The sequence below is a fragment of the Oryzias latipes genome, chromosome 19 (assembly GCF_002234675.1).
Source record: "Oryzias latipes chromosome 19, ASM223467v1".
NCBI classification, from domain to species: domain Eukaryota; kingdom Metazoa; phylum Chordata; class Actinopteri; order Beloniformes; family Adrianichthyidae; genus Oryzias; species Oryzias latipes.
The window spans coordinates 15,518,033-15,544,978 of record NC_019877.2 but is presented as its reverse complement, the minus strand read 5'-3'; the positions used below and the strand labels follow the sequence as shown (position 1 = coordinate 15,544,978).

Sequence of the window (26,946 nt, the reverse complement as noted above, 5' to 3'; positions counted from 1 at the left end):
ATGTTTGGAAGAACTGAGGGTTGAACGCCAAGAAGGCAAAGCACCACACAAAAAGATAGTTTTCAAGATGCTAAGAAGGGCTGAAGGAAGCAAAACTACAAGACTACATGTCTTTATGCATAAATCCAACGGCAAACAAAGATCATCCATTGTATTTCCCCCGTGCGTAAATTACGCACACTCCAATTCCAACCCAGATCTTTTTGGACACGTTTATTTTACCTTCCGACAATTTTGACATGAAACATCTAAAGTCCACCTCTGTTCAAATAAGATTCCTCACAGACACATCCTTACTAAACATGAAACAAAAGCCAGCTGCAAAGTAAGGATGGTTTGTCTTGGATGAAAGACGCTACAAGATCCATCTAACGAGGCTACGAGCAGATCGATGTTAGCAGAAGCCGGCGCGTAAATGATGACTATCTCGACTTCACTCCAGATCCACGTTTAAGTTGAGGCGTGAACTTGTTTGACATGTTTTAAGACGGCCCCTCTGTCTGATGAAGGAGGGCCTCTGCGTCTCCAACATGTTAAAGTAATACAGTACGTCCAGACCTCCCCAAATGTTTGGGCATATAAAAGCCCAGCTTGCTCATTTGTTTAGGCAGTAGGGAGTTTCTGCTAGGGTCTGGGTTGGAGTTACACGCATAGACCGGACCCTAGTCTGCATGAGTGGTGTCTGAGGAGAAAAAAAGGATTCCCTTTGCCGCAAAGAATCTACATGTCTAACATTTAGACATGTTCAGCTTTGTGGATATTCGGTTAGCGCTTTTGCTCAGCGCAACAGCGCTGTTGGTGAGAGGTCAAGGCGAGGATGATAGTAAGTACCATTTTCAGACATTGCTTTGAGATGGGTTTTTTTTTTTTTGGGACAATGGCTCTCTCGGGAAGAGGAAAGCGCGCAAGGATGCTGCGCAGTTCGCTGGAACAGCCCTGCTCTTAGAAGATGTCCGACTCAACTGGGAAAGATGGGGGAATTATTTGCAGTTTGGGGCGTTTTGGGTGCGCTTCTCTGGAGATCTAGAAGCGCAGGAATGTACAGCTTGGATTTTTCGACGCAGTTTGCCCATCGCACTGACGTGCAGATACATGCTCAGAGTGCGTCCTCTTGCTGGGGTGCAAACCCGAAGGGAGCAGCTGCATTGTCTCTGATGCCGCTGGGACAGGCCTCTGAAAGTTCATGCAAAGTTGAACAGCAGGAATCAAAAAATGGTGGCTGGAGGCAACTTTTACTTTTTTGTCTTTTTGTAATTAGTTTATTTGGAACTAAACATCTTTTATAAACCTACCAAAAACACAGAAAATAAATTAAACTTGGCTTTACGCATATTTAAGACCTATTTCAAACGAATCGAAAAACAATTTATGATGAGGTCTTAAAGCTGAGCTAAAGGTGAAAAAAACGAGTGGAAAAATTGCTAAGGTATGACGTCGACAAAGAAAAAGCTCGTCTAGACACCCGTTAATCTTGAAACCAGTGATCTCTGCTCGTGGTGGAGAACAGCGCCACTCAGTGGCTAAAAAAATGAGCAAACTCCCGTTGTGCAAACCCATCTGAGACCTTTACCCATCTAAACGCACATCTACTTTAAGCCTCCTGTCATTTTTAAAACTTATTAAAAGTGTCTTAACTTTAAAGAAGGATTTTTTTTAACTGATCTATGATTGCATAAATGGCGCAAAGTATCTTATGACAGGCTTTTTGGAGAGATATATTGGTCTTTTAGTTGACATTTGGGCACATCAGAGAATCTGGCAGCACAGATTGATGATAGACGTTTGTTTTGAGGCCTGTAATAACAGTCAGGCCTGGATGGAGAGGGTGACAGGAGGACCTGGCCCACCTTTTGCTTTAAAAAGTAGGCTGTGTGCAGAAAAGCACAAAAAATGATTTAAACTGACAGAGTACCCCAAAATTATTTGGGTATGAAAAGAGCACTGTATTAATTATCTTATTTTTGTTTTTTTCGTTGAACTGTTTCTTTTAGACTGTTGGTATTCCAATTTCAAAGTACAACTGATTTCAAGCAAGTTTTATATAGACATGAACAAAAATCCAGTTTATAAAAATATATATATTTCAAAAGATTAATTCAGATTATTTCAAGAAATTTGTATGTATTATGTTTGAGTGGAAAATGTTACATGATTGCATTCTTAATATTGTCATTTGAGGGGAAAGGTTTTGTCAAACTAAATTGCCAGAATAACTAGCTCATATTATTTTCTGAAGGGTACCTTTGCTACTGTAAAGAACATGTGTTAATGGAATAAACATCTGTTTTTGTGAGCAGGTTTGATGGCCTGCTCAGTCCCAAAAATGTCTGCTTTTGTTTGTCAAGCCGCTTTTCTATTGTCTCTGATTTGTTTTTTCCTCCATCAGAAGCATGCCTCATTTTCATTGTATATATGTTTCATTGTTTTCTGACCACACATAAACCGCTACATACTTTTAGATTCTCTATTTCATGCTTCATTCAAAAATGCATTTTAAAAAAAAAAATGTTTTTCTCCCTTTATAGACAGATCTGCAGGATGTGAGATGAACGGAGAGTTTTACAACGAGAACGATGTATTTAAACCAGAACCCTGCAAGATGTGTACATGCCAAAATGGACAACCTCTGTGCGATGAAGTCTACTGTGAGGACATCCTGGACTGCGAGGATCCGTACATCCCAGAGGGAGAGTGCTGCCCAGTCTGCAATGGTACTTCTAATCTGCTCATTTATTAGCTTTTTGGCACCACCCAGTTTCCTCCCCCCTGACTTTGACCACCTGTCTGTGTGGCCACACAGACAGGTGGTATTATTGCCCTGGCCACTTTTCTTCTTCCTGGCTTACAGATTTCTGTCATAAATAAAACGTTCATATTACAACTTACTCAGTTATGAATGTTTAGCCATTTGATAACAGATTATATTTGCTTTTGATGTTGATTTTTCTCAGATTTCCTTTTCCTGCCAACATTATACCCTTGTAGAACTGAGCATTGTGTCCACATCATGTCATGCTCACAAAAAACAAAAGAAATTTCCCTATTTTTTTCAAAAGTTATTCGATAACTTGAGAGTCCTGTTTTTCATTGCCTTGTCCAGAAATCCCTCACATGCTGAGTGTCCTACTTTGACCTTCTTAACTTGAGACAGATTCAATTGGCTTGTTTGTTGATTCTAAGTTGACATTCTTTTCAATCAGAAAATATTTTACAAGCTTTAGCTAATTCTTGTTGCAGATCTCTGACATTTTTTCTTTTGTGATTTTGTTTAGACGGTCAGGAAGACTACAAGGTATTTTAACTTTTTTTATAAAATCTATTTTGAAAGCTTTATAGCTTTGAAATTTATCTTAAGCACAATCTGGCAACTTTGTGTGTCTGTTTAATTCTAAATTTTTGTCAAATTGATGAAACTGACATAACTGAGGTTTGTTTCTTTTTCTATAGATGCCAGAAGGCCCCGAAGGCCCCAGAGGAGACCCCGTAAGTTTGAATTTTATTATTAAAAGCATCTAGACTGTTTAAAACACAATCTTGTATATATATTACTGAGTTAAAAGGTTAAAATATTCTAAAAGTTGTTATGATACGTTGTTTTTTGTGGAAAGAAGTAACAGGAAGTTGTGTTTCTGCAGAAATAATGCATTTTTTTAATGTCATGGTTGATTATTTTAAATAATGGTGTTGAGAAAGGTTTTAAGGAATGACAAAAAACAAGAAATGCAACGCATCTTTGGGCCAAAGAGGGCATAAAAGCTGAGCTTATAGCTGCTGCAGGGGTGGTTAAAACTCATTTTTGGGGGGGTCAAAAGGTCAATTAAAGTATAAAGTCTCAGACTGACTAAAACAATCTCATGCTTTACTCTAACATCGTAATTTTAAACAGCTTCTAAGATATTAGGCAGGTTTTTGTCTCTCACTTTCAGAGCATTTTCAAATATTCGGGGTTTAAAATTGAAAACAGAAATTATTTGTTTGTAATACTGCTAAATACACGGGCATTTTTGTGTTTTTTATTCCACAGGGTCCAGCTGGTCCTCCTGGCAGAGATGGAATCCCCGGACAACCTGGCCTCCCCGGCCCACCTGGCCTCCCTGGCGCACCTGGAACCACCGGCATTGGCGGAGTGAGTATCACCATTTGAAAAAATAAAATCTCACCAAAGGAGACATTTTTTTTAAGAGATAGAAGTACTGAAAGTGTAGAAGAACTAGCTGACTTTCAGCACTGAGAGTGTGAAAGCTCTCTTCCTCTCAGGTTTAGATGCAGAATGACTCAAGTTCATGCTTTTGAGCACCTTAGATTTGGGAGCCTTACCTTTTTGTAAATTCATTTACAAGGTTTCTGACAAGTAACCACACTGTAAGTCCTTGTTCTTCCATAAGGTTGGAAGTGTTTAGGGACAGAAAACAGACATCATCTGAATACCGAGTTTGTATTTCTCTGTTTTCTTCATTTTCACTGTTTTCTTTTGCTGTCACAGAACTTCTCTCCTCAAATGAGCTTCGACCCCTCAAAGTCAAGCGGCCCACCAGTTCCTGGCCCAATGGTGCGAACCTTCATCCTTTTTAAAAGTAATTACCTTATGGAACACTAGATTTACTCAACTTTTTCACCTTCTTCATCAACAGGGTCCCCTGGGCCCCCGTGGTCCTCCTGGACCCCCTGGAGCTTCAGTAAGTGTTATTTTAATGATATTTAAGATTTTAGTTCTGACCACAGACCTTCTTTTAAAAAATGACATTTGATCTGTTTTTCTTCCTGTGATACAGGGTCCTCAGGGTTTCAATGGACCTCCTGGAGAGCCTGGAGAACCTGGAGCTTCTGTGAGTATACACACAATAGCTTTGTAGTGAAAATCTAAAATGTCAGCTTGGTCCACATAAAGTTTATGTAAAATGTTTATAAAAAAAAAATCTTTTTGAGAGGATTTCTTTTTAAAATTCTTCATTTACTAATACTTTTCTGCTTGGTTTAATTTCTTGCCCTCCTACTTTTAACCAATAAATGAATATCTGCAAATGGTGTCATCTTATTGTCTCGGTTTAAACCCGTCCAGAGAAGAATTGGATATCATCTTTTGCATTTGTCCTCACAATTGTCGTTTTTTAGGGTCCCATGGGTCCCCGTGGTCCTGGTGGACCCCCTGGAAAGAACGGAGATGATGTAAGTAATTTGAAGGAGATTTTTTTTATTGCCCTGCTGTTTCGTTCTGTTTTTTATCGACTAGTGAATAATGATGGTTGTTTCTATCCATGGTCTAACAAAAGGGCGAGCCCGGCAAACCTGGACGCCCTGGTGAGCGTGGAAGTGCTGGCCCCCAGGTAAGCGATTCCAGTCCTGGGAAAGGGACACAGAGGAAATTGATTAAGTTTTTAGTTTTTGAGTTATATAACGCTTGTGGAGATGATCTATTTCTTGAGATAACCTTTATATTCTTGCAGGGTGCCCGTGGATTTCCTGGAACTCCAGGACTCCCCGGCATCAAGGGACACAGAGTAAGTTTGAGTTATCATTTCTAACCAATGTAATATGATTATATAGGGGCCATCTGATCCTATTCTGCTGGCTGATCTTAGGGTTTCAGTGGTCTGGATGGAGCCAAAGGAGACGCTGGTCCAGCTGGTCCCAAGGTATGATGGAGGGGAAGGTTACAGATCTTCAAATTTTAAATCTGAACAAAAATGTAAATATTATAGAATTAAAAGGGTTGATAAGTATTAACTGAGCGTTTCTGTCAACAGGGAGAGCCTGGTGCCCCTGGTGAGAATGGCATCCCCGGTGCTATGGTACGTTCTGCCTCACATTTGTCAGGTTTTAAATATTTTTTTATTACTCATTGGTATAAAAAATTAATATTTCCTCTAACTCAGTTAGAATGCGCTCTCTTTTTTAGGGTGCTCGTGGTCTCCCAGGAGAGAGGGGTCGTCCTGGAGCTCCTGGCCCTGCTGTAAGCACTAAGTTTTGTGTTTTTAGTCCTGTTGAGTAAATATCAAAGGATGTTAAAATTTCATGAAAAGACTTGTGATTTCTTATATTTGATGTAAACTTTTCCACCTTTTCCCCTTAGGGTGCTCGTGGTAATGATGGTAACACTGGTGCTGCTGGTCCTCCTGTAAGTACTACAACACACAAAACTGAAGTTGTATAAGTGCATCAACATCTTTGAGTTATTTTTTGTCAGCAAACACAATGAGTGATTCAAGGACTAATAATGTTCTGTGTTTTAATCTTATCCAGGGCCCTACCGGACCTGCTGGCCCCCCTGGATTCCCAGGTGGTCCTGGTGCTAAGGTAAGTCAGTCAGTGTTGTTTGCAGATAAAAATACATTTGGTAACGAGCTGTTGCTGAATTTACATTGTCTAACATGAAAAAATGTTAGACAATGACCAATTTGTCAAAAACATTTCTAACTCTAAGGATCCTTAATCCTGATTTTATAGTAATTTTTTGTAGAATACTATGACTGATACATTCTTGGTATTGGAGATGTGTTTAGATTAGCACATAAATAATATTTCATATGCAAACTCTACTGACTGTTTGGTATTCTATCAGGGAGCATAGAGAAAATTGGTGCAACAGGTAATACAGGCTCCTTTATGTGATACTACCGGTAATATAAAAATCCAACCACCAGATAGTCATTTTTAATCTGTAATGGCCATTTCATACATACAAAAACACTTAAACCTGTTTAAGATTTAGAAAGTAAAAAATAAATCACTCTCCCAATATATTTTCAAATGTAATATATCAAAGGAACAAATTCATTTTGAATTGAACATAAAATCAATTAAGTCTGTTTAAGTCTGACACCTATTCATGCAAATATGCTTTTAACCACCTCGGCTCCAAAATTACCTTAATTTAGCATCTACTACTAGCATCTAATAAAGCACAAGTGATTTTTCTTTCATAAATATATTTTAATTAAATCATCAATAGGTGAACAGAGAAAAGTACTGATGTATATTTCAGTTGGTGTAAAAGGTGAGCGTTTTGGTTACTGTACCTGTTTGACTCCACAGGGAGAAACAGGTCCTCAGGGAGGTCGTGGAGCTGAAGGACCACAGGGTGCACGTGGTGAGCCTGGTAACCCAGGCCCTGCTGGAGCTGCTGGTCCTGCTGTAAGTAAAGACTGTTAATGTTTTTTTTTTGTTGTAATTTTGGTTTATAAATGAGATGCCAAGCACTCTTATCATTTTTGTGATTATTATTGTAACAGGGTAATCCCGGTTCTGATGGTAACCCCGGTGCTAAGGGCTCTCCTGTAAGTTTACCACAGGATGATCATAACAGTATTGTTTGATTCTGGATACTGCAAAACTCTTCATCCTCATTTTCTTTCCCTCAGGGTATGGCCGGTATTACTGGTGCTCCTGGTATGCCTGGTATGCGTGGTCCCCCTGGAGGTCAGGGAGCTGTTGGTGCTCAGGGTCAGAAAGGTAACAATGTAAGTAAGCAATTTTGCATGTTGATTTTAAAAAAAGTTTGCCAAGTTTATAAATTGCAAGGATCATCCAACACCCTGAACGAAAATGGATTCTGTCAACAGGGTGATCCTGGTCCTCCTGGTCCTAAGGGAGAGGCTGGAGCCAAGGGTGAACCTGTAAGTTTTAAAACTACAGTGGTGAAACATTTCAAATATCAGCCACTTGTGGGTGGAATTATAACTGATGGTTTCCATCTTTTTCTAGGGCCCAGCTGGACTTCAGGGACTTCCTGGCCCATCAGGTGAAGAAGGAAAGAGAGGACCTCGTGGAGAGCCTGGTGGTGCTGGAGCCCGTGGAGCCCCTGGAGAGCGTGTACGTTGTCCTTCATCTTTTGCTCAGCTTGACCACTTTTTTGTCAGTCACATATAAATATGTATTTTAGACAGGTAAAATGCTAAAAATGCGAATTATGCCTTTGAAAGTTTAACACATTTAAGGTTTTTGTGCACAAAGTGTATTTAGGTAATTAATGTGATTGGTTTGTGTGTTCTAGGGTGCTCCTGGTGCTCGAGGTTTCCCTGGTGCTGATGGAGCTGGTGGTCCAAAGGTGAGCACATTGATTTATCCAACAGTTCAAGTCAAAAAGTGCACTTGATAAAGAAACAATTAGATGTTACTTTTTCAACATTTAGTACTTGGAGAAACTCCTCTTGACTCTTTTTAACTTGTGTTTCAGGGTGCCCCTGGTGAGCGTGGTGCCCCTGGACCAATGGGACCCCAAGGAGCCACTGGTGAATCTGGATCCCCTGGTGCACCTGGTGCTCCTGGATCCAAGGTTGGTTAAAAATAAAAATAAAACAAAAAAAAATGTTGATGAGAGCATTTCTCACATCTGCATCCCGCACATCTGTTGTTTTAACTTTTTAGGGTGTGACTGGTAGCCCTGGAAGTCCTGGGCCTGATGGCAAAGCTGGACCTGCTGTGAGTTTGTATGATTTCTGAATTATGGAAGATGAAGAATATGGGGAATCACTAGAAACGTGTTCAAATGTTAACATGTTCTCTTTTTTATTTATTTGCTAATTAAATGCTAGGGCGCTCCCGGACAAGACGGTCGCACAGGACCTGCTGGCCCTCCTGGGGCCAGAGGACAGCCTGGTGTCATGGGATTCCCCGGACCCAAAGGAAGTTCTGTGAGTCAAATCAATTCATTTTGATAAAAGTTGCTTGTAATACAAGAAAAAAAAAGAAATAAATAATCACTAGTAATACTGAAATGTTAAGGAAAATGTAGTGCAAGGAACTGTTCTGGCAGATTCATGCTGCAACTCAGTGCAGGATAAAGTTCACTAATAAATAGCATTCAGACAGAGTGTATGAACGTGTGTAAGCTTTTTATCACAAAGCTCAATAAAGCTTCATGATCTTGACCTCTTCTGTAAACTTTTGTCTTTCTGACAGGGTGAAAATGGTAAGCCTGGTGAAAGAGGCCCCGCTGGACCTGTTGGTGCCGTTGTAAGTAAAAGAAACATTTCTAAATTGTACAAACTAGGGTGCTTTTCTGCAAGCTGGATCATTCAAAACATATGAAAAACTAGAAGCAGGAAATAAAAGTTTACTGATTAATGTTTTTAGGGTGCTCCTGGCAAAGATGGTGATGTTGGTGCTCCTGGACCTGCTGGACCTGCTGTAAGTATCTCAGCTTCTTTTTGCTATTAGCAATCATGTTTTCTACTTGGGTTGAATTAAAGGTGATGAGTTGAACGTGTTATTATTCATAATCCCTGAGAACAAACTACTTTTAGCATGAGTTGTTCCTGAATTTTGTTGCATGTTTCTCCTCATCTTTGTGCAGGGTGCTGCTGGAGAGAAGGGAGAGCAGGGACCTGCTGGTCCTAATGGTTTCCAGGTAAGATTTCACCTCAGCTGCCAAAATGCTCAAGGTTTTGTGTGACATTTCTTGGTTGCATTGCCTCACTGAAATCTTTTATCTGCGTAAAGGGTCTTCCTGGACCTCAAGGTGCAACAGGTGAAACTGGCAAGCCTGGTGAGCAGGTATGATTCACAAAGAATTATTACATTTCAGATTTCTACCCTGAATTTAGTCACAATTTAGACAGTTGGATTGATGACAATGCCTTAAATTTGGACTCTGAAATCGTCTTTCTCTTGTCTTTAGGGTGTTCCTGGTGAAGCTGGACCTCCTGGCCCATCTGGAGCCAGAGTAAGTGTCTCACACCTTTTCAAAACCCTTCTAGTGTCTTGTGGAGATTGTATTACTGGTCACTTAAAGGGCTCTGAAGGATTTAATTATCTAACCTGCAGGGTGAAAGGGGATTCCCTGGAGAGCGTGGTGGCAATGGGCCTGCTGGTCCAGCTGGACCTCGTGGTGCTCCTGGTTCTGCTGGTAACGATGGACCTAAGGTATGTTTCTGAAGGTTAATGGGTTTTTGTTGTTAATGACATCCTGTATGAGCTCACAACTGAGGATAAATAAATTTTGTATAAACACAGGTAGAAAAAAATACAAAGTAAGCTTCTCATAACTACAAGGAACACTACAACTGAGTTTGAAGAAAAATAAACTTTTTTAGATAAACCTACATTTCCTATATGGGCTATGTGTATGCACTATATCAGCCTCTTCTTCCTGTCTGGAGTAGTGGCTGAAGAGCCCAAACACAGAAGACCAGGCTTGTGGACAGGTGCTTATTCTCAGAAACAAACAAACGCACACAAACTACGATAAAAATATGACTAAAAAAGCAAGAAATATGACATGAAAAAAAGGCAATGTCTAATTAAAAAAAACAAGCATTAAAATATACTGTTCAGAAACAGCTGGGGGAATAAACCGGGTGTGATGGTAAAAAAAACTGAACCATAAAGAGACTTATTCTCACACTTCCATTATGAAAGGGAAGGGTCATAATATGTGTTTTTATTGAAAACACATTTTTCACACTTATTGATGTTATGCAAAACCAAGAAAATCTCAGAATTAATGCTGGTGGGAATAAACAACTGAACAACTTAATGTCTAAAGTTTCATTTTTATTCTCTTTTCTAGTCTTCACACTTAGTAATGTTTGCATTTAAGAATGACCAATCAGCTGACAGATTTTTTCATAAACTGCATTCTAATATAACCCCTCAAACTTTGTCTAATTTTCTCACACGTGGTTAAGATGTTTAAAACAAGCAAGAGTCAGAGTGAAATTCAATAATTATCATTTTTCCTTTCCTATCCATTTTTTGTTGCTCTTGTGTCATGTTTTTCTCAAAAGGTTTTAGCTGTTTCTTACAAAGCATCAATGAGTACTAAAAACATAAACAATCCCTCTTTATACTGAAACCTGGTTACTGCCAGAATGAGACCCTGCAAAATTCAAAAGAAAATCTAACCCTGTAGCTTATTTACAAACTCCTGGAATCAAAATGACTCCAAAGATGGAACAATGGTTTATCCAATCCCTCTCAGAGGAAGTTATTGTACTGACCTCGCTTATCTTTGTCAATCTTAAGACTGAATGAAGGACCTTGATTATCTCTCACGACTTCATGATATAATTCTGTGAACTCATTGGAGCTATTTAATGACACTGAAAATAGATTATCTTTAAATGGATTATTCAGTTTTACCTTCCCTTTCATTCATTTAACCAACTGCTGTGGTATCATCAGTAAATGTTACCAGTTTTCTCTGTGATTTAGGATCTGTAGCCTATTTAGGGCTCTTTAGGGCTAGTGGAAGCTAGCAGCAGCTAGAACACATCTGGCACCATTAATACGGAATTTTCTGTAACTGTTTTTTATTTCTGGTTTAAAATGACCAACAAGTTTGACTAAACAACATTTGATTTGTTTTTAGATACATTTATTGTTTTCTACGTTTTTAACCAATGAGATGCATGAAACACTTTAACCTTTGAAATTTGATATCATTCACACAAATCGAACATGGATACTGCAACCATGTGCGTTTTTTCCCCAAAGCAAATGCACTCGTGTATACAGAGGGTCTAGCTTTGGGACTCATACAGATGTTGATGTAAACTTTTTTTTGTGTGCAGGGTGAGCCTGGTGCTGCTGGTGCCCCCGGTGGTGTGGGATCCCCCGGTATGCAGGGAATGCCTGGAGAGCGAGGAGCTGCTGGTCTCCCTGGAGTTAAGGGAGAAAGAGTGAGTATCACAGCACTCTTTCTCCTTGCTTAAGTTACTTTGCTCTTTAGTTACCAAATATTTCATGGAAGTCATGTTTTCAAAAATGCTTGTTATTTCTTTAGGCTTTATTTTTTACAATGCTGAATTGCTGTCTTAACTTCCCTAAAAGACAAAAAAAATTCTGCTCCATCAACTACTATTTCCAAACTTACTTCTAAACTATAATGTAGCAAAGAGGACTAAAAGACCAAATGTTAAAAAGTTTAAGTCCCAGTAGTTGGTGTGTGAAATCTGTTCTCCACATAAGCGGTGAGCTGCAGACACAGCCACACTTGGGAACTATGGTGGTTTAACCCCCCAATCCAACCCCTCATGATGAGTGTCAAGCTGGGAGGCATTGGGACATAAGTTTCTCACTTCTTTTTGATCTTAAAATTCAGACTCTGAAATTCAACAACATTTCTTCCTGGTCAGGGTGACCCCGGTGGTAAAGGAGCTGATGGTGCAGCTGGCAAAGATGGTGTCCGTGGCATGACTGGTCTTATTGGAATGCCTGGACCTCCCGGTCCTCAGGGAGAGAAGGTAAGATCCAGATAACACCATTTCTTTTGTTTCTTAAAAAAGAAAAATCATCTATGGAAAATCATTGAAGTTATCAAACTCTACTCGACTTTAGTTAATAATCATTATATTTAATGAATCTAATGTGACCCAAGTTTGTATTTTATGCATTACTTCAAAAATCTACACTGTTAAGAGGATGGCATCTTCTTAATGTTTCTTTTTTCTTTTTTTTAAACAATGGATTTTGTTATTTCTGAAAAGAGTTTGATATATTTGTGTGATTTCAATAAACAATCAAATCAAATCAAATAACAAGCTTGACTGACCCACTTTTTCTCCTTGTCTGGTTTTAGGGAGAGCCTGGTCCCGTTGGAGTTGCTGGACTGACTGGTCCTCGTGGTTCCCCCGTAAGTTGCTCCACCTTAATGAATACGCATCTGCATGTAGACTATATATTGTGAGGTTCTGCATTTTTGTGCTAAAAGGGTGAGCGTGGAGAGAATGGACCTCCTGGACCCGCTGGCTTTGCTGGACCTCCTGTAAGTACCAGTTTGTTGCTTATATCTACAGGATGAGTATTACTGATACACCTTTGATCATCAAACATGACTCATGATTTTCTGGTGCTCTCTCTTTAGGGTGCTGATGGTCAACCTGGTCTCAAGGGAGAGTCTGGAGACACTGGACCTAAGGGAGATGCTGGTGCTCCTGGACCCGCTGGACCTGTCGGAGCCGCTGGTCCTCAGGTTGGGTCACCTAAAACTCACTCAAACAATATGTTTTTCCGCAAAGAAAAATCCTAAAAATCAGAAATACAACGATGATGAGTATGGTACTTATTCTTGTTTTTAATTATTGGGCTTAATTTGGCATCACTGATTTTTTTCAATAACAGGGACCCGCTGGACCTCCTGGACCCAAAGGTGCTCGTGGTGGTGCTGGTGCTCCTGTAAGTATTCAGTTGAAGTTTATAATTACGTAGAAATTTAAAAATGTTGAAGATGTACAGATATTTATGAAAAGCTACGCAAAAACATATCTACATGTTTAGGGTTGCTCTTTTTTGGGGTGTTTTATGACTTTGCAACGTGTGGCCTTAACAAAAAGAATAAAACACAGAAAAAGGGATTTAAATGTTTAAGTGAATTAAAGTTTTGTACTGTTTAATGTTTTATTAGCAAGTGAAAGTTTGCAATTTCAGTTTTTCAGACTTCACATGTATTTAGAAGCTTCGACTGTTACCTTTTAAAAAGAGTTTCCCTCAACCTTATTTTAACCAAAGTATATTTTCCCTTGGTAAAAATCTCAGGGCAGACCCTCAATCAACATATATAAAGGAAAAGTTTAAACTCTGTAATCTGTATTAAAAATATACCCGCATTTTCATCAAAGTGTCTTTAATAAGAATCAAATAAACCTAAAGAAGAAAGTTTTTTATGATCATTCAGAAGTCTCAAACCCAGTGTAACACATGGGCCTGTTTGGATGAATACAGAGCTCATATCCTGGAAATAAATGTTTTTTAGACAAATTCTCATGGCACATCAGGTCACCATGGCACACTGGTTAAAAGCACTGCTTTAAGCAAGAGAAGCACATTCATGCAGTTCTCTTAAGATCTGCATGAACGGGAATTAGTATTTCATTCCTAATTCTGATTACGCATGTTCAGACAAGAGAAAAGATACAACTAAAACTATTATATAAGTGTATTTTTATTTTTTTGTTTTATATAAATTAATGGAAATAATAAATAATTTGTTTTCTAAATGTGATTTAAATATGATTCAATTTTTTTGCCTGAATCACCAATTTTTGCATATTTTCATGTTGTGAACCATCATCTCTCAATTCTCTGCATCACCTCTTAAATTTAATTTAGACTTTCATTTTTTCTCTTTAGGGCCCTACTGGTTACCCTGGACCTGCTGGCAGAGTTGGACCTCCCGGTCCTGCTGTGAGTTCCCTCACACACTATCCAATGTGTTCTCCACTGGCTCGTCATCCCACATAACAGCCTTGTTTTGCCAGGTTTCTTGTCATAACCTATAAATGATTTCCAGGGAGCTGCTGGGCCTCCTGGACCTGTTGGACCCGTTGGCAAAGATGGAGCAAGAGGGCAACGTGGTGAAACTGGACCTGCTGGACGCCCAGGAGAAGCTGGTGCTGCTGGACCTCCAGGACCCCCTGGAGAGAAGGGATCTCCCGGTTCTGATGGAGCTGCTGTACGTGTTCTGTTATTTTGACAGAAGTGAAAACACACTATATTCTTCTTATTAAATAATAACAGGCCACATTTTTCTACTGTTTAGGGTACCCCTGGTGCCCCTGGACCTCAAGGTATCGCTGGTCAGCGTGGTATTGTTGGTCTCCCTGGACAGCGTGGAGAGCGTGGTTTCCCTGGTATGCCTGGACCAGCTGTGAGTAGTCTCCAAAAAATTCCCTCTGCAATCACATTTAATGCACTTTTTTTTTTGTCTCCTCCATGAACTGTCAATTCGGGTGTTTTTTTAGGGTGAGCCTGGAAAGCAGGGAGCTTCCGGACCTGTTGGTGAGCGTGGAGCCCCTGGACCAGCTGGCCCTCCTGGGCTTTCTGGTGCCCCTGGAGAGGCTGGTCGTGAGGTAAAAGATTTTGAGAAAACTAAAATGACCCCTTCAAAAGATTCCTTCACTTTCTCAGTCATAAAACACTTTTCAAACAAATTTTTGCAGGGATCTGCTGGTAACGATGGTGCTCCTGGTCGTGATGGAGCTCCTGGACCCAAGGTAATTTTATTACCATTCACTAATTTGAACATGTGTTACTTTCGTGAGTATTAAAGCAGTGTCCATTTAGGGAGACCGTGGTGAGAGTGGAACTCCTGGGCCTCCTGGACCCCCTGGTGCGCCCGGAGCCCCAGGTGCTGTTGGCCCCTCCGGCAAGGCCGGTGACCGTGGAGAGACTGTAAGCTCACTTCCAGCCAGCTCATGAATTCAATCTTGTTGGAATGTTTCAATCTGTGTCCAGTAGAAAGTTAAAAGGTCTTCCTCCCTTTTAGGGTCCTGCTGGTCCTTCTGGTCCTGCCGGCCCTGCTGGTGTTCGTGGACCTGCTGTACGTTCCTCTATAGTTGATATAAAGTGGTAATTTTTTTGCAGAATTTTACATTTATTTCAGGCTAACTTGTGATGGCGTGTTTCAAAGGGCCCTGCTGGAGCTAAGGGAGACAGAGGAGAGACTGGTGAGGCTGGAGAAAGAGGCCACAAGGGACACAGAGGATTCACTGGCATGCAGGGTCTGCCCGGACCTGCTGTGAGTAACTAAGCTTTAAAAATGAAAACAGGCATGGCATCATTAATATGATTAGCTGGATCCATCATCTGATCATGAAGATAACGAGAATTCACAGTTGTGAGTATTAGATAAATTTATGAACCGATTTGAACTTTCTTTGTACAAAAAAGTAATACAAAAATTCACACTTGCCACAGCAAAAAGAGGTACCTGTACACTAAAAATCGGAAAATTACACTAATCCTTATATGAAATCACTAGAACGTCGTGAAATTAGCTAGTAATTTTTAGTTAACAAGAAATCTTACATAGAGATCAAAATCTAAACACAAAGAGTTCAACACAAGCATTTAAAAAGGGAAAAATAAGCTAAAAAAGCTAACTGTTAGATAGAATTATTTCGAATTGAATGTTATACAGGCCAATAAGAAGGTTGTATGTTGAAGGTGATTTGTATTTTTTGAGGTTTTTGTACCTAACTGTAGTTCCTTTTGATTACAGTGACTAAAAGCTATTGTCATGAGTGGTAATGACTCATTTCAGAACAAAATGTGAACCACTTTTGCCCTTTCCTTTTTAGGCACATTGTTTTGTTTTATCTGTATTTTTGACTCTTGTGTTCATTTTCATTTTGTGTTTGTGCTTAAAATAAAATCAAAAATACTAATAATAAAAATTAAAGAATAAAAATAAAATGAGAGTATGATCGTAATACAAGTTTGTCCACATTTACATATTCCTAAAAAATCCAAATCTAGCACCTATTCTTATAACATACATCTAAATTTTTGTTTCCAAAATAGTGATAATGAATTTCAGTATAACATTTTATTGCATTGTCTGTATTTTTGAGTCCTAAAACAAGTTTTTCTACTGTCAAGAGCAAATACTTTGGACACATTTTAAGAAAAATTTCTATATTTCTAGATCTTTGCCCTTAATGAGACAAACTATTCTCAACATTGTTGATTTTGAGAAAAGCTTATAATGGTGTAGGGTAAAGCAAAGTTAAGACAATTTAAAACCTGGTAAAATATCTTGGATGTCAAAAAACAAGATTTTAAATGTTTGCAAGTATTAACTAGTTTGCAGTGTACTTTTGTGTGCACAACACTGAAAAAATTTACACTGCATATTGTTCTCCATGTAATTGTCCTCAATTGCCTCTAGGGACCTTCTGGAGAAAGAGGACCTGCTGGTTCCTCTGGACCTGCTGGACCTCGTGTAAGCATAACTGTTTCTACAGACACTTCACAATTATCTACACAAATAAACTTGTCCATTTAGGAAAATAGCTTTAGTTTGATCTATTCTTACTCTATAACCATTTGTTTCATATTTGATGCACACACTTCTGAGATCCCTTTCCCATTAGCATGGTCCAAATTTCAAATTGGCTGCCTCCATGAGATCTCAAAAACACTTTTGGCAGCAAAAGTTTTGCTAATTTTCAAATATTTATGGTGATAATAACTCCTCTATTCTTCTTTTTTTTAACAACTGCTTTCTGTATAAAAGAAATTTACATTTGTTGATAAATCGTTATTTATAATACAATTGTATTGTGTAAAAAATGTGTGGATCAAATTTGAGGCATTGACTTAATGAGATGCTTTTTTCCTGAAAACTCATATCAATGTTTTTGCAACTAATATTGGTGTAAGTTACACATTTTTCCAAACCACCCAATGTATTGTATTTGACACTATGTCTCACAAAAAACCCATTGCTAAATTATTTTATGTGGATTTCATCAAAAACCAAGAAAAAAAAGTTTTTTTGGTCAATTCTTTGATGTAGTGGTCTTAACTGGATTAAATAGTTGTTTTCCTTCATTTTACACATACAGTGGCTATGAATTGAACTGATTTTTTCTAATCAGTTAGCTTGGTTTTGCTTCATAGGGACCCGCTGGAAACAACGGTTCCCCAGGTAAGGATGGTGTGAACGGTATGCCCGGACCCATTGGACCCCCTGGACCTCGTGGTCGCAATGGAGATATGGGACCCGCTGTAAGTTTCCCAACCATCAATGTTTCACTCCCTTTTAACCTCCTGGACTACACCTGCAGTACTTAATGTCCTGGTGTCTCAAAACAGGGTCCTCCCGGACCTCCTGGACTCCCTGGACCTCCTGGACCTCCCGGAAGTGGATTCGACTTTGTCAGTCAACCTATTCAGGAGAAAGCCCCCGATCCCCTGCGCGGAGGCTACCGTGCCGATGATCCCAATATGGTTCGCGATCGTGACATGGAGGTTGACACCACCCTCAAAACCTTGAGCCAGAGAGTAGAGAAGATCCGCAGCCCAGACGGTAGCCAGAAGAGCCCAGCACGCATGTGCCGCGACCTGAGGATGTGCCACCCTGAGTGGAAGAGCGGTGAGTGCAGATCTCTTATTCCACAGAAAAAGACTACTTTAAATATAAGCTCATTTTGAAGTCTAATTATCTTGTTGCATTTCAGGCATGTACTGGGTTGACCCCAACCAGGGCTCTCCTCTGGATGCCATCAAAGTCCACTGCAACATGGAAACTGGAGAGACCTGCGTCTCTCCCAGCCAGTCTAGCATCCCCATGAAGAACTGGTACAGAACCAAGAACATCAGAGAGAAGAAACACGTCTGGTTCAGCGAGTCCATGACTGGTGGATTCCAGGTGAGAAAAGAGTCAATTCGAAAATAAATATGTATCCATTCTGATTGATCAGGCTACTGACATCATATATGCTCTGCCATCTTCTTTCATGCAGTTCCAGTATGGCGGCAGTGAAGCTGATCCTGAGGATGTCAACATCCAGATTGCCTTCATGCGTCTGATGTCCAACCAGGCCTCTCAGAACATCACATACCACTGCAAGAACAGCATCGCCTACATGGATTCTGCCACCGGCAACTTGAAAAAGGCCCTGCTTCTCCAGGGCTCCAGCGATACCGAGATCAGAGCTGAGGGCAACAGCCGCTTCACATACAGTGTCAGCGAGGATGGCTGCACGGTGAGTTCATGCCCTGTCCTACAGCTCACTTTGAACAGAAATGTACATCAAAGATATGAATATCAAAGCAACTTTCTGATTTTAAAAAAAATGTTTACCTCTACAGTCACACACTGGCACATGGGGCAAGACAGTCATCGACTACAAGACACCAAAAACATCCCGCTTGCCCATCATTGACATTGCTCCTATGGATGTTGGTGGACCTGATCAGGAATTTGGCGTTGAAGTTGGCCCTGTTTGCTTCTTGTAAAAATGAAAGAAAGATGGACGTGACATTGTTGTTTTTTTTTTTTTCTAGCAGTCATCTCTAAATCCCTTTTTCTATGCAATCAAAACTCATTCGGCTGCCATTGGGCCACATGCTTAAAACCACTCTACTGAAGACAGTGTTTTTTGTTTTGTTTTTACCGACCATGAGATTTCTTTCTTTTTTTTTTTTGGGACTGCCACTGCAACCAAACCATGAGGACACTTTAAAGAAAAATCTCTTGCTTCCACTAACAACAAGAAAATAATGTTTACTTTTGTAAAATATTCCCTTTGACAATTGAGAAAGAGAGCCACATGTGCAATGAAACACAGCTGACTTTTGCCATTTTCTATCACTGCAGAAGGACATTGAAAACAACCAATGATATGTACCATTTTTCTGGTGTCAAATAAATTGTAAAAAGTGTGGAGTGTCTTCTTGATCTAAATTCTGAAGGGAAATACCTAGGAAAAACTAAGAAAAGATGAAAAAGATCATTGCAGTATGTAGATGGCTACCTCATATGAAGTCACCCCTAGAATAAAGTTTTTTTTTCCAGCTAGTTTTGTAGGGGTGTATTAAAAACCAATTAAAGGTGCTATTAGTAAGGTTTAGTTATTGGTATTTGATAGTGAAACCCTCATTGTCATTGCAAAGATGATCAACAGTTCCTGCAAAACTTTGGTGCTACTAAATTGACTCATTCTATTGTTGTCTATGCAGTGCAACTGTTTTCTTTTTCTACTTTGACAGCGCTCTTTTGAATCGTTTTGAAAAGGAAAGGATGTTAAGGATGCAATCATGTCTTTGTAGATAAAAGCAAGTGACTTTGATTCAAAAACTGTCTCTGTGTTCAGTTCTGATCCCTCTATCTGTCTATGCAACGTGGAAAGCCAGAAACCAGAAACCAGCACACATCTTCCACCTGCTGTTGATGTTGTTTGTTGATGTCTTTTTCACAAAGGGTGTCTTAAAAAAGTAAAAAAAAAAAAAGAAAAAAAGAATCCAAAGCGGACCCACTTTCATGGTTGAAAAGAGAGATTCTGTACTTATTTTGTACATGTATAATAAATCAAGATGTTTTTAATTATTGTCGGAGCTGAAATAAAGCATGTGAAGTGGTCTATTCATATATTGTGTACACTGAGATTTCACTGTTCTGTTTGGCAACTGTTGTGAAGCTGAGTAAGAAAACATTTGAGAGCATCAAGTTATTAACTAAAAAGAAGTATGACCTGTGTTTTTTTTATTTGTTTAGGTATCAGCTTTTCACAACAGTTGCAATGACCATTGATAACAGTGAAAACAAGAGAAAATCTATTATTCTAGCTAAGCTTCATTTAGTTTTAGTGCCACACACAAACACAAGATGGTCAACTTATCAGTTGCAGATACATTACTTCAATCTAGAGATACAATAATTACTCTTTCCACAGTAATAATTCATTTTCTGGCTTTAAAGGAAAACTTCAAATTAGAAAAATAGCAACAACAGTCAACAGGGGCGGCAGTGGCTCAGGCGGTTGAGCAGGTTGTCCAAGGATCTGCGGTTCGATCCCAGCTCCCCCCAGCAAACTGTAATGTGTCCTTGGGCAAGACACTTCACCCTCCTTGCCTCCAGTGTGGCTCCACTGGCGTTTGCATGTGTATGAATGATCCCGGTGATGGTCAGAGTGGCCGTAGACGTAAACTGGCAGCCACGCCTCTGACAGTCTTCCCCAGGACAGCTGTGGCTACATCAGTAGCTTACCATCACCAAGTATGAATGAGGAGTGAATGAATAATGGACACACTGTAAGCGCTTTGAGCGTCTGGATGACCCCATTGCCAATGTTAAAGTGCCTCGGATAGCACAAGGGTTAACATTGGGAGTGGGGTCATCTAGACCCACTAGACAGTGCGCTGAACCTTTTTTCTTCAATGATTTGTGAACCTCAATGGTGTCCATGGATTACATGAAATCTTTCTACCTTTATCCACCTTTGTCATGGTAGGGAGAACACACGTCAATGCAAGGGTGGGGTCATCTAAGATAGCACAAGGGCTAAGGGAGCTCCCAGCCACCCTACAGAGGAAGCCCATTTCAGCGGCTTGTATTTGGGACCTTGTTCTTTTGGTCATGACCCAAAGAATAAGAATAAGCTTTTCCAACTTATTCAAAAAAGTTTTAAGCCATTTTGTACACAATTAAAATGACATCTCAAATTTAAAGTTTGAATATGCAATATATTCTTCAGGGAAAATGATAAACAGCACATGGTTTATTGGTTTATTACACAGCACACAACTTATTTAATCATGATTACAGCCAAATCAAGAAACACATCAAGTATCCCATTGAAAACTTAAAGCCTGAAACATGTGATATATGATCCATGATTGGTGGCACTTCTAGAAAACATCATCAACATAAGATGGATCAACGTCGCTGATGTTAATGCAGCTTCATCTGGGAAGTGTGTCACTGTAAGGATCCCTTTGAAATCAAGAGAAAAGAAAATGGCATTCACACAACATCCAGAAGGAAAAAAAGTCAAACGTAAAGTTTTATTGATTGCACATAACCACATATTCTGTTTTTCAAATGTTTTTGTTTTTACTGTATCTTCATTACTATTCGGAAAATTTGAAATTTAGCTTTAAATAATTAACTAAAGCAACAAGACACTGATCAAACGCAGATCAGCAAAACTATCAGATTAAATTAGATTAGATAATTTAAAATGATCAGGTTAGACTAGATTAGAAAACTTCATTTATCCATGGGGAAATTCCCTTATCTTAATAAATAAAGTTATCTAATCTAATAATAATAATAAAAATAATAATAATAATAATTACTGTTAAAATAAGATTATTTTTTGTCAACCTAAAAAGCATTTCATTTTCATTTTATTTTATTCCATTTTTAGCAATAAAAGTAAACCTTTTTGAAATTATAGGTTTATTTTAAGCAGTTAATCCAAAATATTACATTTTTTGATTAGCTTTCATTATAGAGGTTAACATTAATTAATGTAATTAATTACCGGTACTCTAAGTGTAGTTAATCAGTGTAAATAGAGTAATTCATGTTAAAGTAATATTATACAGCAACAAATTCCTTTTTGCTCTAACAAAGTAGTACAAAGCATTACTAATGAACTAATGAACTGCTATTTTAAATTCCAACTGAAATCACTGAACCAAATTTCTAGGTATGTTTTCACAGCACCAAACCCATTTTTGTGTTTGTAATAGATGTCTGGTCCAGCCTTATCACAGAACCAATGGGTTTCCTGTTGTCACTTATAGGTTAATTATAGTAAAGTAAACACACTTTTAGTCTTTCTGAAGCATATTGGGTTTTTAGTTTGGTCTGTTTTTTTTCTTTTTTCAAAGTGAATTGACTAAAACTAAATGCTGGTCCCTCAACTTTTCTTATAGTGCTTTTTCTATACCAACAATAACACTAGTTATTTTGTTTTATTTTATTTTATTTTAGGAAAAAGCCTAAATAAACACACAAAATAAAATAAAAGATATATACAGTATATAAAAAAATCCCAATCAAAAGTAATAATAAATAAACTGAATTCCCCATGATCTAATGATGATGATCGATGATATAAGTAAATGCATCGCAATACATTTTTCATCCATCCATCCGTCTTCTTCTTCCAGGACCGGGTCGCAGGGGCAGCAGTCTAAGCAAAGATGCCCAGACTTCCCTCACCCTGGCCACTTCCTCCAGCTCCTCTGGGGGGGGGGGGCACCGAGGCATTTCCAGGCCAGCTAAGAGACTACATCTCTCCAGTGGGTCTTTGGGGCCTCCGTCCAGTGGGACATGCCCGGAACATCTCCCCATTTTATAAAATGTTCTACTTCTGATGGTATTTCAAAGTATGCAACTTAAAGAAATACAGGTGTTGAAACAATTCTGAATGCTACAGTCGAACCACAACAAGAGGGATTCTGTATTACACTGTATAATAGTTTGGAAGAAAATTGCACAACATTGGTAATGAAAGGTCACTCACTGTTGGGCCATGATGAGAGGAATGCTGTCAGAATGAAGCGGCGAAGCCCTCTCTCCTGTTCGGCTGTTAAACATGGGCAGCGTCGAGAGAGGGGGGGGCACACCACGGCTCCCTGCCATGCCCCTCAGCTCATCTGTGTTACCATGAATGGTATAGTGGTGGTAGAGCTGGATTCTGGAGGATACATTTCATCATGTTTAGTGTTTTCTGTTCCTGCCGCCTTTATTCCAGTCTGCAAAGTGACCGCATGTCGTAAAGTTTATACTTACTCGTCTGTCCTTGCATTCCTCTTTGTACTATTGGGGAAAAAATGATGTGTTAAAATCAAAATAATTCAACTTAAAAAAATTTTTTTTTTTTGGAGGAAATCACTTTTTGACTAACTTTAATTCATCAAAACTTGTCTTAGTTTGTCGTAAACTCAAAATTACAACCTTACAAACAGAAAAGGAACATAATTTCTTGCTATTTTTGCAATATGAACCATTTTACTGTATTTAAGTTCATTATTTATTATTTATAAAATATATATTAGATACATACAGTCCCTCTCGTCTTCCAAACATGATGAAGGCCAGCAGCAGACAGAGGACAAAGGCAAGAATCAAGGGCACAATCACTGTCACTATGTAGTCCGGGAAATAGTCCCTTCCTGGGGGAGAATCGGGAGGATTGAAGTCCCCTCCGGCCTCTAAAATCCCTGAACCCATTGAGGGAGCAGGTGGCTCCGGCTCCCGCTTGGTGAGGTCAAACTGCAGGGAAAGACAGAAGAGAAATGCTGCTTCTGTTTTTAGCAACTGTGGGGAGACCACACAGACATCTGACAGGGGCTTTAGTGCTCAGAGAATTAAAACCTAGGTCTCACCAGTTTTGTTTTGCACCAGGTGATGCAGTTGCTGGGTATGGAGCAAAAATTGCATCCTCCCGGTCCCTTAGCTCTGGGTTCTGCTGCACACTGCCTTTGGTGCTCTGGCTTCAGGATCCTCAGTAGACATTCTGAGAAGTACTTGTGTGACGCCACCTTCACATACACACTAACACAAATAAGATCTGTTAAACAAACCAATAATTCAAGGAAATATTCTTGCAAAAGTAAATATTTACCCCTCATAGTGTCCTGCAATCGGGAGAGGAACTCTGCCACCACGGTCAAGGGCATTAGTCATGTTCACAATTTCTAAGCTCTCTGTGTTCCACAGCTTCTGCAGGTCCTGCTTGATTTCATTCTGAACAGAAGAGGGCAGCACTCTTTCAATCTCCCGCAGAGCAATGAAGAATTCAGCTTGATAGGGCAGCATATTTCCTGTGAGTAGCATAGGGGATTTCAGACACATCTTTTGTTATCTCTTCACCTACACACTTTCTGTGGTGAGCACACTTACCTTCAACAATTTTGATCACCAAAGTCTCTTTTGCAGTGTCATAGCTGCGTTTGTTGACTGCATGGACCTGTCAGAACAAAAATGAGCAGCAAGTTCACTATTGTCATGCTTGACAGGAATGGCAAATGCTCCTTCTGTGCACTTCACATCAAATCATTTTCAGGATGCAATAAGTTCCTTCTCAGGGTTACGTTTCCATTTGCAAACGTGTACTAGAAAATTAGTGTTGCTTATTAAAGCTGATTTAGTCATCTTCAGACAGATGAGTCCATCCTGCAAGGTAGTTTTCGGCCGCTCAAGCTACTAGGTGTAAGTCACGATAGTGTCATTGTCAGAAGACACCAAACTAGAACTGGAAGCACACCAACTTGGCCAGACAATCACTGTGTCCTCAAGCATCAGCATAGTCTCTGTTGCATTTTTATGCTAAATTTGAAATGAAAAAAACAAAAAAAGAACTGACAGAGAAACTCCTAATCATACTTTTTTTTAACGTACATGATTTGGTTGACAAATGTATTGGATTGTATTGGCTCAAATGTTTTCAGATTGTTCCAGTATCCAATGTGTGTGCATAAGTGAGCAGTGATGAACTACATTTACTCAGTTACATTTACTTGAGTGACCATGCCTACTGAACTTATGATTGAGCTTTCTCCAGGACCACCCAATGACAGCAGCTTCTAAATTTAAAAAAATATTTTTTTATTTTAAATCTCATTTACAGTTTGAAAACTGGTATTATATTAATGTGTTTTGATTTTTATTAACATTTCTGCATTTATACATTGTCACAAATACTATAAAACTTACATATTTCTGAGGTTTGACTTTTGTCACAAAACGATCACAAAGGCAGCATGTGCTGAACTGATAGGTAAAAAAATTTAAAATAAATCTCACCTCAATAATACTTTTTCCAGGGGAGGTTGGGGTGCCATAAAGAAAGCCATTATCATTTGGGTGCCGTTGGATGAAGCGCAACCACTCTGGGAGGTCTGGGAAATTCTGCTGTTTGCACTTAAATATAATAGGGTCGTTGTAATACTTTTCATCTGGATGACATGAACAAACAAGAAAAGTTTAAATCAAAGGGAAACCCTGTTGTTGATCACACAATTTCATTTCAAGAAAATGCAAGATCTGAGATTACCATAGAGTTTTCTAAGTGGTTCCAAGTCACTTTGGATAGTTTCTTTCGTCAGCTCATGTGTAAATAACCTCCCCACAGGAATGGTTAATTTGACTTCTGCTTTGGCCCCAAACAAGCTGGCAGCACAAACTGTGAAAAAAATGCTCATAACAATAAGTTATTTATCTGAAGTGCAAAAACTAAGAACATGTGAAAGAGGACATGAAAACACGCCCTTAATGTTGTCCTCTGGTGATATCCGTCAGATATTATAAACAAAGCTATTTCTAAATAAAATATACCAAATGCTAAAGAAAAAAAACAAATTAATTTATTCTTTAGACATTAGACTGCAGTTTAAAAAAAAAACTTGCCTGTTAGAAAGAAGAGCCCGCTCCCGTAGCCTGCCATCTTGTTTGGGCTTTTGATTGACAGAGCCAAATGAAGACACTGAAACACAGTCAGGGCTATTTTTGACCCTTTCACCTCATGTCATCCAGATACTAGGCAGCCAGTCTGTTACTGGAATCAATAATATTCCCTTTGCTGATATGACAACAAACAACTTGGGCATTATTTTCAATATTTGACCTGTGTTCGGATTTTACATGCAAGTGATTTTATTTTTCCTCAAAGGGGCAAAAAAAAAGTGTCAAGTTAAAAACAAAACCCACCCTTGGTTATTTTAACTATGTAGTTTTAAGTGTTAAAGTAGTTGGTCCTTAGTTGATTAATTTTTATTTTAATAACAGTGATTAGTCAGAATCTGATAATTAAAAAAAATATCAATGTGTGTGCACCTCAGAATTTTTTTTATATAAAATTAACAAAGCAAAACAGCATCTGCAAAACGAGCAATCATCCACTCTGTAATCTTTAGAAATAAAAAAGTATGTGATTGGCATCTGGTTTCTTTTTATTTCAATACCATCTTGACAAAAATCCTGACTTATGATTTTTAAATTGTAAAATATATATATATATATATATATATATATATATATATATATTACAATTTAAAACATGTCAGCTTGATGAATAACCAGCTCGTGCACATGAAAATGCATAGTTATACAACCATTGAAACTGTCACTCATTTCGATTTTTTAAAATTCCTTAAATAAAATGAATTCTTTTCAACACAACATTCACTGTTTACTGCGTCTGTTGTCGCTGCAGATACAGACAGCAAGCAGCAATGTGGCTGCAAGAAATGGACGTGATTGGACGAGGAGGTTTGACGTTAGCGGTATTTTTACTGGGTCCTAGTGCTAACCATTAGTGGGTTCAATAGTGACAAAATTTGTCAAAAACTTGTGTAGTGTACACACACACACGCACATGCACGCACGCACACACACACACGCACACACATAAAAACAACGAAACGAAATAAGAAATAACAATTAAAATTAAAATAGGGGTCTACTGATTAGAAAGTTACATTTAAAAACTTTTAATAGTTTAATTGTTGTTGATATATTTTCATTTTTTCTATAGAAGATAAACATCTTTTTAAATCTATTTATTTAATTATTTTAATCAAAGGGGACTCTAATACTGCCTCACAATTAACTCTTTGTTTTTGCAAAATAATGAATGTACATATATGGTAACAACAGATTCACCTTATGTTATTAATTATTGCTTTGCTTAATTTGACCGAAAACAATTCCAAAAAAAACCAAAAACATAAAAATGACAATTTTCTGATGCTTTCTCCTTTTTTTGA

At 38.7% G+C, this 26,946-nt stretch overlaps 2 protein-coding genes across 3 annotated transcripts; one reads left to right on the top strand and one right to left on the bottom strand.

The window, feature by feature from the left end:
• The first annotated feature begins 553 nt into the window (after window positions 1-553).
• On the top strand, window positions 554-19,811 carry LOC101162163 (collagen alpha-1(I) chain). 2 transcript variants are annotated; one of them, XM_004080595.3, is made up of 51 exons: window positions 554-823; window positions 2,526-2,711; window positions 3,273-3,292; window positions 3,448-3,483; window positions 4,025-4,126; window positions 4,484-4,549; window positions 4,632-4,676; window positions 4,773-4,826; window positions 5,113-5,166; window positions 5,271-5,324; window positions 5,445-5,498; window positions 5,580-5,633; window positions 5,745-5,789; window positions 5,897-5,950; window positions 6,071-6,115; window positions 6,241-6,294; window positions 7,033-7,131; window positions 7,230-7,274; window positions 7,359-7,457; window positions 7,560-7,613; window positions 7,702-7,809; window positions 7,991-8,044; window positions 8,174-8,272; window positions 8,365-8,418; window positions 8,532-8,630; window positions 8,899-8,952; window positions 9,073-9,126; window positions 9,293-9,346; window positions 9,439-9,492; window positions 9,617-9,661; window positions 9,763-9,861; window positions 11,511-11,618; window positions 12,075-12,182; window positions 12,518-12,571; window positions 12,650-12,703; window positions 12,803-12,910; window positions 13,060-13,113; window positions 14,068-14,121; window positions 14,228-14,389; window positions 14,477-14,584; window positions 14,679-14,786; window positions 14,877-14,930; window positions 15,001-15,108; window positions 15,203-15,256; window positions 15,347-15,454; window positions 16,607-16,660; window positions 17,341-17,448; window positions 17,536-17,815; window positions 17,901-18,091; window positions 18,186-18,428; window positions 18,535-19,811. In XM_004080595.3, the coding sequence occupies exons 1-51, from the start codon at window positions 742-744 to the stop codon at window positions 18,679-18,681; spliced, it is 4,341 nt and encodes a 1,446-aa protein (XP_004080643.2). In that variant the 5' UTR covers window positions 554-741; the 3' UTR covers window positions 18,682-19,811. The 2 variants fall into 2 exon arrangements, with proteins under 2 accessions (XP_004080643.2, XP_020567565.2); XM_020711906.2 differs by lacking the exons at window positions 8,532-8,630; window positions 8,899-8,952; window positions 9,073-9,126.
• Window positions 19,812-20,924: 1,113 nt separating this feature from the next.
• On the bottom strand, window positions 20,925-25,715 carry LOC101161925 (alpha-sarcoglycan). The gene is made up of 10 exons (XM_004080594.3): window positions 25,589-25,715; window positions 25,236-25,364; window positions 24,986-25,137; window positions 24,083-24,149; window positions 23,805-24,003; window positions 23,566-23,734; window positions 23,244-23,452; window positions 22,970-22,996; window positions 22,701-22,874; window positions 20,925-21,157 (listed from the first exon to the last, which is right to left on the bottom strand). The coding sequence occupies exons 1-10, from the start codon at window positions 25,623-25,625 to the stop codon at window positions 21,127-21,129; spliced, it is 1,194 nt and encodes a 397-aa protein (XP_004080642.1). The 5' UTR covers window positions 25,626-25,715; the 3' UTR covers window positions 20,925-21,126.
• Window positions 25,716-26,946: the final 1,231 nt, after the last annotated feature.